We start from the raw sequence: 16,843 nt of genomic DNA on the forward strand, positions 1-16,843 counted from the left end.
ACAGAAGATTTATGTATAGATTTGTGCATTATGTACTGTTACTGTATAAATAAAAATGTGCATTATATATACACATACTACACGAGAGAGGGGCAATAACTAGTTATTAAGAAATTAATTACAGAAGACAGGTTTAAGATGGAGATGGCATGGGGGGCAAATCAGCATATTAGAATTTCTGGAAGATTACATTTTAAAATATAATGGAAAAACATTAATTTTTAATTGTAACATTTTACAATATTACTGTTTTTACTGTATTCAATCTGAGGTCACAAGACATGAGAAACAACATAAAGGTCTTCTTTCAAAAACATTTAAAATCTTACTGACTCCAGACTTCTGAACAAAAAAAATAAATACAAATGTGATCCTAAACTCTAAAATATTTTTTAGTTGTGTTGTTAAATATTTTAGCCTTACTAGACACCCCAAATATTTCTATTCACATAAATAACTGAACAGAAACACCTGCTGCAGTAGATGGAGGATAGCATTTTATTTTCTTTGAAACTTGGTGTGCTTCTACAAAAAGAAGCCAGATTTGGAAAGGCAGAAACAAGATAAAAGAGGACGAAGAAACTTAGCAAAACTGATTAATAACTGATCAAAGATTCAAATCTTTCGGTCCGATACACTGTCAGGTTTGTGAGGTCTTGTCCCTGGTGTTCATAAACTAAGGAGCCCACTGCTTCATGCTGTGAAATCACAAGAAAACACTTCACCAGCTCAGTATAGTATTGTGTAATAGTAGTCTCAGCTGACAGGCTGCAGGGTTTTTGTGGCTGGTTTAAACAAGCGTCTTATCTCCTTAGGGTGTGTGTGTTCCTGTGTTTTGACACAAGCAGACATTACTGCCAAATGATAAGAAGAACAGAAGCGAGAGGAAGAACAAGACAGCTCTCTCAAATAAAAGATCTGAATGGAAATTATCTTAAGTCATTACAAGACTATATAAATACAATCACTTTAACTGCAAAACTTAAATTAGATAAATTTAATCACAATGTTTATACAAAGTAATTACAGTTTGGTTCACTGCAACTAGAAGTCGATTAAATGCCAAATGCAAGTTTAAAGGGAAAGTTCACCCAAAAATGAAAATGTAGTCATTTACTCACCCTTGTTGTAACAAGCTTGTATGCGGTTTATAATTTGTGCATGAAATGCAAAAATAGAATTGTGAATTGCATTAAAATCTAGGGTTTGGAATAACGTAAGAGTAAAAATGACTGGGGGGGGTGAACTGTCGCTTTAACTGTATCATCTAAATGCATCATCTTCCCAAGTTTGGACCCTCTAAATTAACAACAATACTGACTAGTTCAGGAACCAAAGTAAAGTCTATTGATATTGATCAGAACCTGAAACAAAGTTTATGGTATCATTGACTGATCCTAAATCAGATCTGAACTGAACTAGAGACCGACATCTACACTGATACCGAATCAGAGTCCAGATGTACATTCCTGCACTGACATCAGTTTGAATCTCCTTTCTTCAGGAATGAGTGTTTTTTATGCTTAAATACATCATCACAAAGCAACATAAACCACCAAGACTTCTAAACGGGCCTTTTAACTCTCGGCCGACATTCATAACGGATCACTGGAGCATCATGGCGGCATCTATTATGACCAGAAAACCAGAGAGTGTGGAGAGAAAGTGTGGGGGGGGGGGGGGGGGGTGAAGGTGTGTGTGTGTGTGTGTGTGTGTGGAGATGTGAAGACCAGAGGGATGCAATGGTGTGTGTTTGTTCTGTGGAAATCATTTCAGTCACTTCTTGGGCAGGCTGTAGGGCTCCAGCAGCTGCTTGGAGAAAGTGTTGACCTTGTCCACTCCTCGAACCTCGTGAGGCAGCAGAGGCAACTTCACTATGTGGAAATCTTCATATAAATCCTCCATCTGAGAGAGAGAGAGAGAGAGAGAGAGAGAGAGAGAGAGAAGAAAAGACAAGAAAAATATGAAAAGAACAGGAAAGGGGAAAAAAATACAAAGAAAGGAAAAGGTACAGGAAGAGAAAAGGAAATGCATTTAGTATTACGGATAAGGAAGAACAAATGGGAAGAGAAAAAGTAAACAGGAGCAAGAAAAATTAAGAGACAGGAAAAAAGGAAGAAGAAAACAAATATTGAGGAAAAACAAAGGAATGTGAAATGAAGTGGGGAAGGAAAGGGAAAATAATTAAAATAAGTAAAAGTACAAAGGAAAAAGTGAAGAAAAGAGATTAGATAACAAGTAACAAAGTAGGGAAAAGAAAAAAAAAAGAGCAGAAAGAAAAAAAGATGGAAAGGAAAAGGAAAGAACAGAAAAAGGGCATAGAAAAGTGTATAAAGATTAAAAAGCAGAGGAAAAAGAAAAGGTAAAGTAGGAAAAAGAATAAAGAGAACAGAAAGGAAAGGGAAATATTGAAGAAATGAGATGTGCAGTAAACTGTAACTGAAGTAAATTGTGCCTTTGTTTAGATCTGAATGTTATTTGATCCTCTAGTTTATGTTTTATCATAAAGATACTGAGACAAAAGTGGCACAGTATAGAAGGTTTCCATTCGATGAGAACAGAAATCCTGTTACAGTATAAATGTCACACACACACCTGGTCCAGGTACTTGGACTGAATCTTGTGTCGGGCTTCACACATCTTGCAGGGCCGTCGCTCGCTGTCAGGGAACACCAGCTGGTTGACGATAATGTTGTGTGTGTCGATGCGACACTTGGCCAGCTCCTGAATCAAACGCTCTGTCTCATACAGAGACAGGAACTCTGCGATGCACACGCAGATAAACGTCGTCTGCTCCTGTATGCCAAACAGGACACAACATTTAGGAATCAACATTTTTCATCTCTCTGATCAGGCATTAACGGGGACCCCTGAGGCGTGACACTCACCGGGTCCTTAAACTGCTCGCTGACTGAGCGGATGACAGGGAGCGTCTCCTCCAGTTTCGACGCCAGCTGATCTGCATTCATGTCTCCCAGGCCCAACATGTTACACATCTGCAATGGTTTGACAGAACTACAATTAAACCTGATATTTAACTCCGTTCAATTGTAGGAGAAATAGAGTTTTTTTTGTGAACCGATTCAGCGGGGAAAATAAGTATTTTGCACCTTATCTTCATGTGTCCAATACTTATTCCCTGTGTCATTTCACTTTATTTATTATGACTCAACTTGTATACTTAAATGTTGTGATTTCTTTGTATGAATTCAATATTTGGCTTGATGGCTACATCTGGTGGAAATTTTATCTATAGCCCACTTAGAAATCCCCTTACTGATAAAAATGCCAATGTCAAATACTTATTTTCCCCGCGGTATCATGCATTTCTCTGCAGTACACTATTGTACAAACACTGCAATTCCCAGAATGCCGTGCTGATACCTGTGAGATGAAGGGGCTGATCTGGTTCTTGATCTGCATGAGGCGGCCCAGTCCTCTCTCCACGATGGTGGGGAAGTTGAGCAGACGCAGAGTGTGTCCTGTCGGGGCCGTGTCAAACACCACCACCGAAAAATTCATGCCTTTCACTAACCTAGAAAAATAAATAAATAAAAAGAGACAGAGGTGGGAATGGGATAAATTAAGAAATTATTTCATTACTGATAAAGTAATACATTTCATATTAATTATATTTATATAAGATTTTTGTATTTATATTATATATTTTGACATTGGCGGTCAAAGGTTTGAAGTAACTAAGAATTATAATTTTGAAAGAAGTCTCTTATGCTCACCAAGGCTTTGATATCACAGGAAGAGATCAAGATATAAAATAAGCAGTTATTTAAAAAAAAAAAATTTATCAAATAAATGCAGCCTTGATAAAGATACAAGACACATTTAATTAAAAAAATCCAGTGCCTGTGTGTGTACATGCATATAAAACATAAATATGCTACATATATTTTTTTAAAGGCTTCAAAATGAATTGAATGTGTTAATAACAATGATTGTTGGTGGTTCGCCATCTAGATGTGGACAGTATTACTGCATTAAGAGGTCAGTTTAATACTGTAGAACTATTTTTTTTTTTCAATCACACAACTTCATTCCCTTATGAAAGACAATAAGTGCACACTTTTATCTGTCTCTTTCCAGATTTATTTATTTTTTTTGCTTTGAAGTGAAGTTTGTAATGCTGCGATTCATTTTGGAGCCCTTTTGTTTCAGTCTCAGCTTGCAACTCTTTATTGAAGAAGTGTTTGAAATGCTAATGAAGGCTGAAACCTCATCTAAACACCCCAGTGACAAGAGCTTGACAAAACAATGCAGCTTAGAAAGAACTATTGCATTATGAGCCGATTACAGTGCAACATGTTCAGTGCGTGAAGCTGTCTGAGTCTGACCTCATGACCTCTGCGTAGCTCATGGCCTCGTCGATGCCGGGAAAAGCGCTCATGGCTTCCTGCATCATCTTCTTCCCCATACTGAGCATGTTGTCCTCCTCGAAGAACTCATCGGGCAGCTCTGCCACACCCAGACTGGGGTCGATCTCCTACAGACAGACACGACGACGGAGAACAGTCTCATCTCATGGATTTCTAACGTGGTTATAATAAGCTAAATTTAACACTGGTATATTGAACTAAATTTCAAAGAATAGTAACCATTGATAATAAAACAGATGATAATACTGTGCATTTCCTAGTTTCATCTTTCCGTTTAATTTTTGCATATCTTCACTGTCAGAACGGAAAAGGATGCAATTTATATTTCTGGCAAGAACAGCACAAGTTCCTGAAGTAAATCACACACAGTCTAAGCAAGTCCCATGCATTTCAATTTTAAATTGACAGAGATAAACAGAGATTTATGACATGTAAAGCCGGGTGAAATACTAAATTAGATCACAACATATTTTCAATTATTTAATTGACAGATATATATAGATCCTGTACAAATTATCTAAATGATGCAGTTTATTAGATCTGCTTTTATGGTTGTGTACATGGATTGAGTAGGTGAACGTCATGGCATTGTTTTTAGTGTAAACACCGCAATGTAGTGCAAACAGTGTGCGTGTCGTTGATAGCGTACCATGGCAAACAGGTTGTCGTAGCCCTTGACTTTGGTGGGCACTTTGGAGAACTTCTGGTCGAAGGCATCTGAGATGTTGTGTGCTGGATCTGTGGATATGATGAGGACGCTCTCTCGCACCGCCGCCAACTGAACCGCCAGACTGCAACTGCAACACAACAAGCCAGAAAACAAACAACACTTAGTCTAGACAGAATCATTTACATTCAGAGAAGAAACCAGCAATCAGTGAATGACATTATATTATCTTATGTTAAAGACAAACCTTAAATATTGGCTTTTTTTTTATTTTATTAATATTATTTCATATTACCCGCTTTCATGTAATATATTTCTGTAACATTTTAATAAATAAGTAATTAATTATAAATTATTATAATTCCCAAAGAAAGCGGTTTTAAAAACTACCCACGCGTTGGTGTTTTTATGAAACGACCATTTCGACTCATGTAAGGTTTGCTGACAGGTTATATTTAGAGTATTGTTTTAACAGGTGTTCGTTTTTAAACAGATTTTAAGGGACACGTTGTTGAGTTTGAGAGTGTTTTTTAGCCTGTGTTTTAAATAAGTAAAAATGGCTAATCAGTGTTGTGTTGCTAAAGCAGCACTGACAGCAAACAGCCTCTCAGCTGTGAAAACCCCGACGTTCATTCACCCACCTGCACGTTGTCTTGCCCACGCCACCTTTACCACCGACAAATATCCATTTGAGTGATTTCTGCTCTATAATATTCTTTAATGTCGGCTCTAACGGCTCTACATCAGGAGCATCTTCAAACTCGTCTTCCACTGAAGCTGCCATCTTGCGCTCAAGTCAGTTGGAATACAGCAGAACGACAACTGCACACTCCGCCATTTTGGCTCCGCAACGGCCGAAAACACCGCCCTTAAATGAACAGAAGTAAGATCCAAAATGGCCCTTGTAGGGTGACCAGTTGCGAACGGAAGTTGGTTATACTGATGACTCAGCCGGACTGTACCAACTACTTTAATTCAAGGAGAATATTCCAAAAGTGCTTGCTCAGATTTTATTTTTTAATAGTTGGAAATGTAAGTACACTAATATTCTAATTATATCACATGTTGGGTGAGTTCATTTGTGTATTTGGAAGACAGAATCACACAAAACTTGTAGATATGGAAGAATTTGGCAACCTTTATTGTATTATAATACTATTCTTGTGCTGTCATTGCACATAAACAAAGCCACGTTTTTGTTGACATTTCTATTGCACCAACAAGCAAATACTTTTTTAGAAATGAATTTGGTTTTATTTTGAAACAAAATAAAATGTTGTGATGATTGTACTTCACATAATTATTACATTTATTTTCACGTTTGTGTTGTGCTAGAGCTACATTTCAATTCTGAATCATGAATAGAAAATTAAGTAATTCATCCAGTATGATATCAAAGAGCGACAACAGGTTGATTTTTAGATTTTCAGACACTGTTCTTGGTAGTCAATCACAATTTAAGTCACAATGATTCAGTACAGAGATACAGAGGAAGGCTAGAGCAGGATGAAATATTTTATGAATATGGTTTCAGGCTATACATGGAGCTCCTAACACAGTTCAGTCCGATTAACATCATTAATCCAGCACAATAACTGAGCAAACAAAACAACAAATGTGAAAATCTTCCTTGTTGCACAAGCAGTTCAGTGACAGGAACAAGATCATATATTCAGCTGACTTACACAAAAGACTCAAAGACATTACGAACAGTATCAAAACTGACTGAAGCATATGCTCCTTTTTTTAATTTTAATCTTTTTTTTTTATAAATTAAAAAAAAAAAGTTTGCATTGATCAGGGAAAAAAAGGAACAACTTTAAAGCTTCCACTGTAAAGGCTGACTTTAAGTCTGCAACATTTGAAGGTGCACAAAGTTTAGTGATTGTATTAATATCATTCTCATTGACAAATAAAGAAAGAAAACTACTAAAGACTGTTCATTCCAATTCCAAATAGACAAGGCAAAGCTAACTGGGGACATACAGGATCCAACATGTAACACCAAAAACAACCATTTAGGAAAAAGATGATTCAAAACCAGTCTAAAAAGGCATCTTACATCTCAGAACCCTGAAAACAGCAGCTGACGAGGCAAAAATCAAGAGTCTAACACTAAACCACTAGACGGGAGAAAATTATAGAAAGACTCTGTAAAACTACCACCTCAAACACCAGTTAGTGCATCACGAGATTGCAAGTAAAACGTTATCACGGCACGTCTTCTCGTAAATAAGGTTCTCTCATGTAATAAAGGTTTTTCAGCATTCTAATTGTGAGCCATAATCGGCACATTCACAGCCTGCAGAAATGAAACTCCGCCCACTGGACTCCTCAAATTCTCATTGGCGGAAGTTTGGCGATGGGCGGGTTTCATATCCAATCAGAAGGACACGAGTCCCTCTCGCATATATTGCACATTTCATGAATTTGGTTAGAACACAAAAAGAAAACAAGTATATAATGAATTCTATCCTAATATAAATTTCCTCTATCTTCATTAGAGATGCTTCAGTGGGTTTTCCACCTTGCCAAACTTCACATCTTCATCAATTACATGTATATGTGACTGAAAAGAGCTTTGACATGCAAGTGAGAGATTTTAAACATTCTTCTGGGGCCTTTTAAGTTTAACATTGGAACTGTTTACAGTCTCTGAACACACACACACACACAGTAACGCCACCTTCATTTGTTCAATCTACCGTCCCGAGTGTTTCGGGGCTCTTGGCAGACTCATTGGCACATCTCTCGTTATGCGCAGGCACTCTCAGTTTGTCTCGTAGGAAGACAGCAGTGCCGCGTCGACGGGCTCCATACAGGAAGGGCAAGTGAAGGAGCGCATGAGCCAGGCGTCAATGCAGTCCATGTGATAGATGTGCATGCAGGGCAGGAACCTGATCGGGTCGCCGTACTCAAAGTCCATCATGCAGATCACACACCTGTGGGCAGAGGGCAAACATTTTTACATGCAACCAACTAATTAGAATCAAATGTTTTTTGGGTATCACGCACTCTTTGATCTTCTTGTCAGACGGCTCTGAGCCCGGGTCGAAGATCCCACGGGGCAGGTGCTGGATGAGGCCGATGCGCTGAGCGATACGGACCTGCTCCTCCTCCGTCAGCTGAGAGGCCAGCCGCGTCTGACTGGGCGTGGGATAGTACACGGGCACCTGCACCCGCTCCTGCGTAGCATTCAATTGCACATAATTAATACAACCCTAAAAATAAAGGAATCTTTCCATTTTACAAAATGTTCTTTGGATTAAAATCACATTAAGATAAAATGGTTCTTTCAAGAATTGTTCACTGAGAGGTCGAACCAAAAATGGTTCTTCTATAGCATCACGGTGAAAAACCCACTTTTGGAACCTTTATTTTCAAGAGTCCAAAAGTGGGTTTTCAACGTGATGCTATAGAAGAACCATTTTATTAGCATGCATATAACTAGCATATTGGCAGTTTACTAGTACTTATAAAACATATATTAAAGCTCTATTATTCACAACCATATTTTAGATCCCTTAACGATACAAAAACTTAAAACATCTACTTTACTAACTACTAATAAGCAGCAAATTAGGAGTTTTCTCAGGGAAAACTCTTAGTTAACAGTGAACATGTGCTCCTTATTTTAAAGTGCTACCAATTTTTCACTGATTTTATCCTGTATTTGCAGCCATTAGTAGATATATCTATTTCTTATGTGACGATTATACTTTCTGCAACACAATATTTGAAGATCAATGATTTTTTAAATAGATTTTTTTGAAAATTAGTTTTTCTAATAGCTTTTTTTTTATGTTATTATTTTGCAATTTTTTGTATTTGCAAAGACATTAGTACAGATTTTTGCAATCCAAGGAGGCATTCCTTTAAAATGTATAGCAGACTTTCAAAAATATTATCTGGCCATCATCTTATTATTATACCTTTATATGGTATATTTACAAACTAGAATGCCACTGTAGTATAAGCAGCATGTCCAAAACAATCATGGTATACATTTTCTCAGTCATAGATCACAATCAATGCAACATACCAAAAAATGCATATCAATGACAAACTGCATTTCTCAAAACCTGCCTACAGCGAACTTGTCCTGTTCCTTTCTAGATCAAGATCACACTGTGATATCGGCTAGCTATTGCTATTACTACACGGTGTGTGGGACCTGGTAGGGCGGCGGAGGCTCTCCGGGCAGACTCGCCCCCTCGGACTCGTTCAGCAGCGACAGATCATCAGTGCCTTGAGAAGACAGACAGTTCCCCATCGAGTTGGCCCTGCACGACACGACAAACACGACGAAACACGTCTAGGTGGCCTTTAAAAGACTCGCCAGGCTTCCGTTGTGTTTAGGGATCGTCCTTTCTGCAGCCCGCTGTGTCTGATGTCTGTCTAGTATGTAGAAAAACAAACCCCTCGCCAAGCAGCGATCGGATTTTCTTTCTCACACACACACACACAAAATATTGTTTTAAAAAGACGGAATCCTTGAAAACATAAACTGGTTTAATTCTTACGGGTGTGCACCGCATGCAGGACATATATTATGCACTTATTATGGCCTGTACAGAGGAGTATTTTTAGGTAAGACCTCTTGACGACTCCATATCTCCTTTCATTGTTTACAAACTCTTGGACCGGAAGTGCGTTGATACGTGTGCATTGTGGATAATGTAGTTTTTTCACTGAAAGCTAACGCAAACCCATTTTAGGAAAACCATTTCTCCTTTGTATGTATAACACGATTAATTTAACCACATTGTGTATTGATAAAAAAAATAGTTTATTGATTAATAGATCATTGAAAAGTAAAATGTTGAACTTTATTTTATCCTTTTAATTTATTTAAAAAAAACTTCTGTATTATAATTCTGTTCTTTATTTCAATATTTTATTTAAAAAAATGTGAATTCTTTGTGTTGTGTTTAGATGGATAGATGTAAATAAATATATAAATAAATTAATGCTGTCAATTGATTAAAAAAACAACTAATCGCACTTTGTTCTGAAATGAATCACAGTTATTTAACTTTTATATTGCAATAATTTCACATTAAATTTTTCTAATTAATGTAGAAACAACATTAATACAGTATCTTTTTGATATTTGTTTAATGTCATTATTTTATGACTGAAGGCGAGTATCACAGATACCATTACTACCGATGTCTCTATGAAATTATTTTATTTTATTATAATTGAGTAATTGAGAGCTATACATTTTAACATTAAGTAGGCTTATTTAAGTGAACTTAAAACAATCCTCACATAACCCCATTATAATAAATGTCATATTCATTTGTAGGAAACAGAGAGAAATTTAATTATCAAAAATTAAATTCTAAATTAAATATGAATCCTTACAAATGAATCTACAAAGGTTATTGATTTCCTCTTTTTTTTCTTTTGTTCCTGATTAACAGACATCACAGCAGCTTGGTTAGTTTTTTTATCCATGTCCATGTTTTCTCTAAGGCAGTGGTTTGCAACCTGTGGGTGTGTATTGCAATGGTATTGCAGGTGGACCGCCAATTACTATTAAAATAAATAATAATATTGTTAATATATGTAAAAATGTCTAAGTCATAACATAATAACATAATTTAATATATAATTAAATAACAAAAAAATAATATTAAACTGTAACTATGCTTCCGAGCTCGCTGATTGGTTTAAGAATAAACCACCAATTTATCTTAGATATTTTTTTCTGCATATGCTACAGAACAACAAATTCAAACATGCATAAATGGCTTTCAACATGTTTCCTCCTGACTGCTTGCTCCGCTGTCTACCCGCTGCCGAGCTCTGCCTGGATCTGGTTTTCCCGTTGCCAGCCCTAGTTATTTTCTGTTCATTGCCAGTTCATTCAGTAAATACAGTTAACAATCTAGTTCCTGAGTACTAAGTTATTAACCCAACAATAGCGGAGTCAGTTAATTTTTGCAGTGGGCCGTGCAAACAAATGTGTTTGGTTGTATGGGCCGCGAGTTGAAAAAGGTTGGGAACCACTGCTCTAAGGTAAAAAACGAATTCAAACTGCCGTTCTCCTCCTTTCCGAGGGATGGCGGTGTGTCAGAGAACTACTTCCTCCGCCGCCCACCACCGAAGAAACGGACGCAGCGCACCTGACAGACGCGTGTTTAGCCTGCTAGCTAGAGAGCTACATCTGTAAACGCGTAAACCGGTCCCTCTCTTTCAAAGTCAAAACATTTTTCCTTCGGATATAAAAGTTCTGAAAGGGCCCGAATTGAGAAGAAAGGAGAAGACAAAAGCGGAGAAAGCAGCAATGCAGATCACACTAAAGACTCTGCAGCAGCAGACCATTCAAATAGACATCGACGATGAGCAGACGGTATTCACGCGCTTTCTCACGCTCAATTAAACAAGTTAATTACAAGTAGAAGTAACCTTAATCTGAGCGAACAACTAGTCACGAAAGCAGCATATTTCGAGCGATTTAAGTGGCGTTTATGAGTCACTGGGCGTGTCAGGCGATAGATAGATAGATGGCTAGAAGATAGATATAGAGAGAGATAAATGCAATTTAAAGTTAGTTCGTCAGGTTTGTGTACTATAGGAACATTTTGAAGATTCAGATAATATTTAAATAGTGTAACATTGTTATAACAGTATTATAAAAAGACAGGCTTAAAATAGCTAGCAGAGCATGTCTTGTTGCTTAAAATCCATGTGTTTTTTCCTTTGATGATGTAATGTATGATTTTAACATAAGCTTTAACATAACCAGGCTCAGAGTTCATGGGTTAATTAATATAAACATGATTATGAGTTGATCCCTTGTCATTTGAGATGTAGTTTAAAGCTTAATGAAGTGTTGGGAATACACATATATGACATTAAACACTTTAACTGTATATTTTCCGCATTCTTGTCGCTAAAAAAAGTCCTTTTCTGATTTGTTTGTGGTTTGCATATTTATTTATGTGGTATTTTGCATGGTCTATTATTAGAGGAGTGTCCCCTGGGTGGGAGTTTTAACGGAATCTTATCACTCAGCACACCCGGTTAATAAAAAATCAACACTTGCCACTGAGTTTTAAAAATAGTAATGATGGTTTTGACTCAGGTGAAGGCATTAAAAGAGAAAATTGAGGCTGAGAAGGGCCAAGAAAGTTTTCCGGTTGCGGGACAGAAGCTGATCTACGCTGGGAAAATCCTGCAGGATGATACGCCCATCAAGGAGTACAACATCGACGAGAAGAACTTCGTGGTGGTGATGGTGTCCAAGGTCAGAATTGGGAGATTTAACCACTGGTCATCTGAAATAAAATGAATTTGACAAGATTAGGCCAAATTTTTAAAATATATTTAATTTTTCTGTCCAGACAAAAGCACCAGGACCGACCGCTCCACCTTCAGAACCACCCAAATCTGTCCCTGCACCTTCCTCTTCTTCTTCCTCTCCTCCTCCTCCTGTTCCAGCCCCTGCAGCCATCCCCATCCCCAGGGACGAGTGTTTAGATGACCCTCCTGCAACCATCTCGCCTGCACACAGCCCGGACGGGTGAGACTCAAGCAGAGGCAATCTGAAAAAAATAAAAATAAATTATACATTGCTTAGTATGATTTAAAATGACCCTCAATACCAAAAGTATACCACAGAGCTTTTGTACTGTAAAAGCAGTGCCGACTGCTCCAATAAATACATCATTAATCATAATGTTTGATTTGCAGTGACACAGGTCTCATTGCTGATGGGGAAGATGCATCTTCAACACTAGGTAATGCAAAAATCATTCATTAATAAACCGTTGTTTTTTTGTCTGCCAGACGTTCATGTACATGTGTTTTGCAGTCACAGGTCAGGAGTATGACGCCATGCTCTCAAATATCATGTCTATGGGCTATGAGAGAGAGAAAGTGGTGGCTGCACTCAGGGCCAGTTATAACAACCCTCACCGCGCTGTGGAGTATCTGCTCAATGTGAGTCTGCTTGTCATACAAACACATGCTTCTCATGCTCTCTCTTTCCAAATGCATTTATTATGCCAGTCATTTTTTAAGAGCACTCCATGCATGTTTGTGAGTCTGATGTACTGTTGTGTCCTCTCTTAGGGGATCCCTACTGTCCCAGTGCAGGAAACCAGACCTGCTCCAGCTCAGCTCCCCACAGACACACAGCCCACAGAAGGTGAGATGGGGCTTGAGATAAATGTGCTTCAAAGGTGTTAAGGTCACTCAAATGAGAGGAACAATGATTTTAAACAATCTACACCACCATTCAAACGTTTGGAGTTGGAAAGAAGTCTCTTGTTGAATTTATTTGATTAGAATTACAATAAACGGTAATATTGATAAAATAGTTTAACTGTTTTCTGAATATATTTTAAAGTGATTTATTTATTTCTGTGATCAAAGCTGAATTTTCAGCACATTACTCCAGTTTTCAATGTCACATGATTCTTCAGAAATCATTCCAATATTCTTATTTGCTTATCAATGTTGAAAACATTTCTGCTGCTTAATGTTTAATTTTTTTTAGGATTGTTTAATGCAATCTCAAGTTAAAAAGAAGCACATTCATTTAAAATATTTATAGATGTCAGTACTGTCACTTTTCATCAATTTAATATATCCTTACTAAATAAAAATTAATAAAAAAGAAAAACAATCTTACTAACCCCATACTTTTGAATGGTGATGTATATTCTCAATAAAACAATTAAAAGTCATTCACACACATTAGCACAAAAATAATAATTAATTATTTGTATGCCATGTTTTTTTTTTTTTTTTTTTTTCACAAAAACATTCTAATAGGAAAAAACTCTACGCTGAAACTGAAAATTTAATGTCATTTTTTACTATTGTAATTTAATCTACTTTTAATAGGCATATGTAATGATTTTAGTCAACTAAAACCCATTCAAATCATTGGAATATTACTGTCATTAGGAAATAAATTGACTGTATTCAATATACTGCCATACCTAGCATAAAGACAGACTGGTGAGGTGACCGAGCGCTTGATGTTGTGTTAGGTGAGAATCCGCTGGAGTTCCTGCGCTCTCAGCCGCAGTTCCAGAGCATGAGGCGGGTGATCCAGCAGAACCCGTCCTTACTGCAGGCCTTCCTGCAGCAGCTGGGACAGGACAGCCCCGAACTACTGCAGGTGAGCCAACATCTCCAGCTCTAAGCCTCACAAGAGTCCGTTTGTACTGTTACTCACAGTGTGCTCATGTTTCACTGACATGCTGACCGCAGCAAATCAGACAGCATCAGGAGCTCTTCATGCAGATGGTGAACGCACCAGTGGCTGAGGGTGAAGGCGAGGGCGGAGAGTTTGCAGATCTGGGTGCGATACATGATGAAGCGGCATCTGAGGGTTACATCCCAGTGACGCAACAAGAGAAAGAAGCCATCGATCGGGTGAGTGAACGCCATCTGACCAGACAGGTTTCCTTGTACCATATTGAACATGTTTGGTTTACTTTTTGGTGAGTTTGAATGAAGTTCCCCAAATAACCTTAAGAGCTTCAATATTAACTTCCACCCATTTTTGCAGCTTAGTTTGTGATACATCACACCAGTGCTATTTTGAGATTTTTAGTTTGAATTAGCTTGTATCTGTCTATTTTCTTTAAAAATGTTGAAAACAGGTTTTGCTGCTTAATATTTTAGCAGAAACTCTAATAGACACTGAAGACTGGAGTAATATTCTGAAAATTCAACTTTGATCACAGGAATAAATTACATTTTATATTTTATTAAAATAGAAACTTTATTTTAATTTATTAAAATGTTTTTGTTCAAATAAGTGTAGCCTTGGTGAGAATTATTGCAAAAAATAATTTTAATTAATTAATTATTGCAAACTTTTGACTGTCTTGTAGTTTTTTTTTTTTTTTTACTTTTATTCCAGGTATATTTTTGTCTCATTACCGTCCAGATGGAATTAAAGTTTGATATATATATATATATGTATTATTATTATTTTATTTTTTTATTTTTTTTCAGTAGATGTTTGTTTTATTTCAAGTGACCAAAAAAAATGATTTTTTAATATTTTTAGTTAACTGTAATAAACTTAAGTCACACAAATGGAAAGCAAATAATCGAGCCTGTCTGTCTTTCTCTCAGTTAAAAGCTCTGGGATTTTCTGAACCTCTGGTGGTCCAGGCGTACTTCGCCTGTGAGAAGAATGAGAATCTGGCTGCAAACTTCCTTCTCAATCAGAATTTTGAGGACGAATGAGAGCCGCAGAGCGAGCGCCCACGTGCCCCTTCCCCCTCCACCACACAAGCGCTGCATCGACTCGGAGCACCGGTTTCCCTCATTATTTCTTTGAGTTTACAAGTCAAAGGGAAACTCTCAGACTGGTTGGGGATGGGGCGGATCCAATCAATCGGTGAAGAAATTCCAGTGGAATTGACCGCATTTGGGGCACTCTAGCATGTTAAAGAAGTGTGCTTGCACGCGTGAATACGCCTTCCCTTAGAGAATATTAACTTAATCAGCATCAATTGAAAGCAAACGCTCTTATAGTAGTATTATGGGTTCTGAGGAGGTTAGATGTGGGCACACACCTTTGCTTGTATGTTTTTTTTTTTTTTGTTTAAGTTGGGCAAAGGATTAAAAAAATTGTGTCTAATGGAGGTTTTATATATTTCTCTAAAATCTGAGATATTTCTGTATTTTTCCCAGCACACACCTCTGATGAATGTGATAACAGCATTGAAATATGAAACCGTTTGTGCAAACTACAGCATTTTATAATATTCTCAGCAAAACAAATGACCTAAATTGATGCTGTTTTGTAAATGAATCCATATTGTGTGAAATATCATAATCAGAGTGATGATCGGTACAGGTTTGAATGTAGTTGAATGGAAGAAACACAATAGGTCATGTGTCCTATTTAAAGTCAACATGAAAAGGCAATCGTAAGCTGTTTAACTCATGTAATCTGATGTATTTGAAAGTTTAAGAGGAAATCCAATTCACAAAAATGAGGGATTTGTTGCTTAATGCCTGACAGTTTAAGTTATTTTGATGGAAGATTGCACTAAAAGTAAAGAAAGTCGATTTCATGTTGACCTTAAAAGCTTCTTATTTAAACTGATTTCCGTTAACCGTTGAAGCAAAACAAATCTCAAATATACATAAGGATAGTTTTTCTTAGACATTAGCTCTGCTTATATTAATACGAGAGGACAAACCTGTATGTAAAACAAAGCAACAAAGGTTTTTGGCACACTAGAGCTCACTGTACTTCCGAAGCCAAAAGCAGAGACCTGTTACAGCGTGATGATACTCTGGGCCGCTCAAATTCTTCAGTCCTGTCAAAGAGAGGTTTTCTTGAATCGTGTTGGTGTAAAGCTGACAGTGGTTCATGTATTGAGAGTAAAGTCTTGTAACATTCACCTCTTACAGCAGGTTCAGTAGATGGCAGCAGCTCACCGTAACATTATTTTCGCTCCTTTATAACGTAGTGGCCAAACTGCCAGACAGTTATCAGCAAGCCTACATGAAGTCTGACCTAGCGGATTTTGGGAATTACAAATAAAAACGTAATCTTTGGTCAATGCATTGTTTTTATTGGTGGCCGAATAATGTATTAGTCAATTCTTTGATGTATTAATGTGGTGAAATCAGCAGAGATTTGTGGATGTAGATTTCATGTAGGCCTGTTTTTAATTTTTAATTTTTTAATTTTTAATTAATTTTTTTAATTCAGTTGATTTATTATAGCTTGAACTCCCCTGGGAACAATAAAACTTTGTTGCCAAGAAAAGTCTAATAGCGTGGCATTGAT

At 37.1% G+C, this 16,843-nt stretch overlaps 3 protein-coding genes across 4 annotated transcripts; 1 reads left to right on the forward strand and 2 right to left on the reverse strand.

The window, feature by feature from the left end:
- Positions 1–475: 475 nt before the first annotated feature.
- On the reverse strand, positions 476–5,961 carry LOC128020710 (ATPase GET3). Its single transcript, XM_052607340.1, has 7 exons — positions 5,700–5,961; positions 5,041–5,188; positions 4,350–4,498; positions 3,385–3,535; positions 2,889–2,996; positions 2,596–2,796; positions 476–1,905 (listed from the first exon to the last, which is right to left on the reverse strand). Exons 1-7 carry the CDS (start codon positions 5,840–5,842, stop codon positions 1,777–1,779), a joined length of 1,029 nt encoding a protein of 342 aa, XP_052463300.1. The 5' UTR covers positions 5,843–5,961; the 3' UTR covers positions 476–1,776.
- A 215-nt stretch (positions 5,962–6,176) lies between these two features.
- On the reverse strand, positions 6,177–9,713 carry LOC128020719 (RING finger protein 11-like). Of its 2 annotated transcripts, XM_052607350.1 has the most exons (4): positions 9,582–9,713; positions 9,233–9,456; positions 8,074–8,243; positions 6,177–8,000 (listed from the first exon to the last, which is right to left on the reverse strand). In XM_052607350.1, the coding sequence occupies exons 2-4, from the start codon at positions 9,329–9,331 to the stop codon at positions 7,829–7,831; spliced, it is 441 nt and encodes a 146-aa protein (XP_052463310.1). In that variant the 5' UTR covers positions 9,332–9,456; positions 9,582–9,713; the 3' UTR covers positions 6,177–7,828. The 2 variants fall into 2 exon arrangements, with proteins under 2 accessions (XP_052463310.1, XP_052463319.1); XM_052607359.1 differs by lacking the exon at positions 9,582–9,713 and having other exon boundaries at positions 9,101–9,237.
- Positions 9,714–11,152: 1,439 nt separating this feature from the next.
- Positions 11,153–16,822, forward strand: LOC128020703 (UV excision repair protein RAD23 homolog A). Its single transcript, XM_052607328.1, has 9 exons — positions 11,153–11,419; positions 12,155–12,316; positions 12,414–12,592; positions 12,763–12,809; positions 12,884–13,011; positions 13,144–13,219; positions 14,070–14,200; positions 14,293–14,457; positions 15,169–16,822. Exons 1-9 carry the CDS (start codon positions 11,354–11,356, stop codon positions 15,280–15,282), a joined length of 1,068 nt encoding a protein of 355 aa, XP_052463288.1. The 5' UTR covers positions 11,153–11,353; the 3' UTR covers positions 15,283–16,822.
- The last annotated feature ends 21 nt before the right edge of the window (positions 16,823–16,843 follow it).

This window comes from Carassius gibelio, chromosome A1, assembly GCF_023724105.1.
Source record: "Carassius gibelio isolate Cgi1373 ecotype wild population from Czech Republic chromosome A1, carGib1.2-hapl.c, whole genome shotgun sequence".
NCBI classification, from domain to species: domain Eukaryota; kingdom Metazoa; phylum Chordata; class Actinopteri; order Cypriniformes; family Cyprinidae; genus Carassius; species Carassius gibelio.

Coding starts and splice junctions, on each gene's coding strand:
- LOC128020719 (XM_052607350.1), bottom strand. CDS start 9,331: ATGGGGAACTGTCTGTCTTCTCAAGGCACTGATGATCTGTCGCTGCTG. Junction 8,244..9,232: donor AGCCTCCGCCGCCCTACCAG/GTCCCACACACC, acceptor AATGCTACGCAG/GAGCGGGTGCAGGTGCCCGT. Junction 8,001..8,073: donor TCTGACAAGAAGATCAAAGA/GTGCGTGATACC, acceptor CTCTGCCCACAG/GTGTGTGATCTGCATGATGG.
- LOC128020710 (XM_052607340.1), bottom strand. CDS start 5,842: ATGGCAGCTTCAGTGGAAGACGAGTTTGAAGATGCTCCTGATGTAGAG. Junction 5,189..5,699: donor GTGGGCAAGACAACGTGCAG/GTGGGTGAATGA, acceptor GTTGTGTTGCAG/TTGCAGTCTGGCGGTTCAGT. Junction 4,499..5,040: donor ACGACAACCTGTTTGCCATG/GTACGCTATCAA, acceptor GTCTGTCTGTAG/GAGATCGACCCCAGTCTGGG.
- LOC128020703 (XM_052607328.1), top strand. CDS start 11,354: ATGCAGATCACACTAAAGACTCTGCAGCAGCAGACCATTCAAATAGAC. Junction 12,593..12,762: donor CCTGCACACAGCCCGGACGG/GTGAGACTCAAG, acceptor TTTGATTTGCAG/TGACACAGGTCTCATTGCTG. Junction 14,458..15,168: donor AGAAAGAAGCCATCGATCGG/GTGAGTGAACGC, acceptor TCTTTCTCTCAG/TTAAAAGCTCTGGGATTTTC.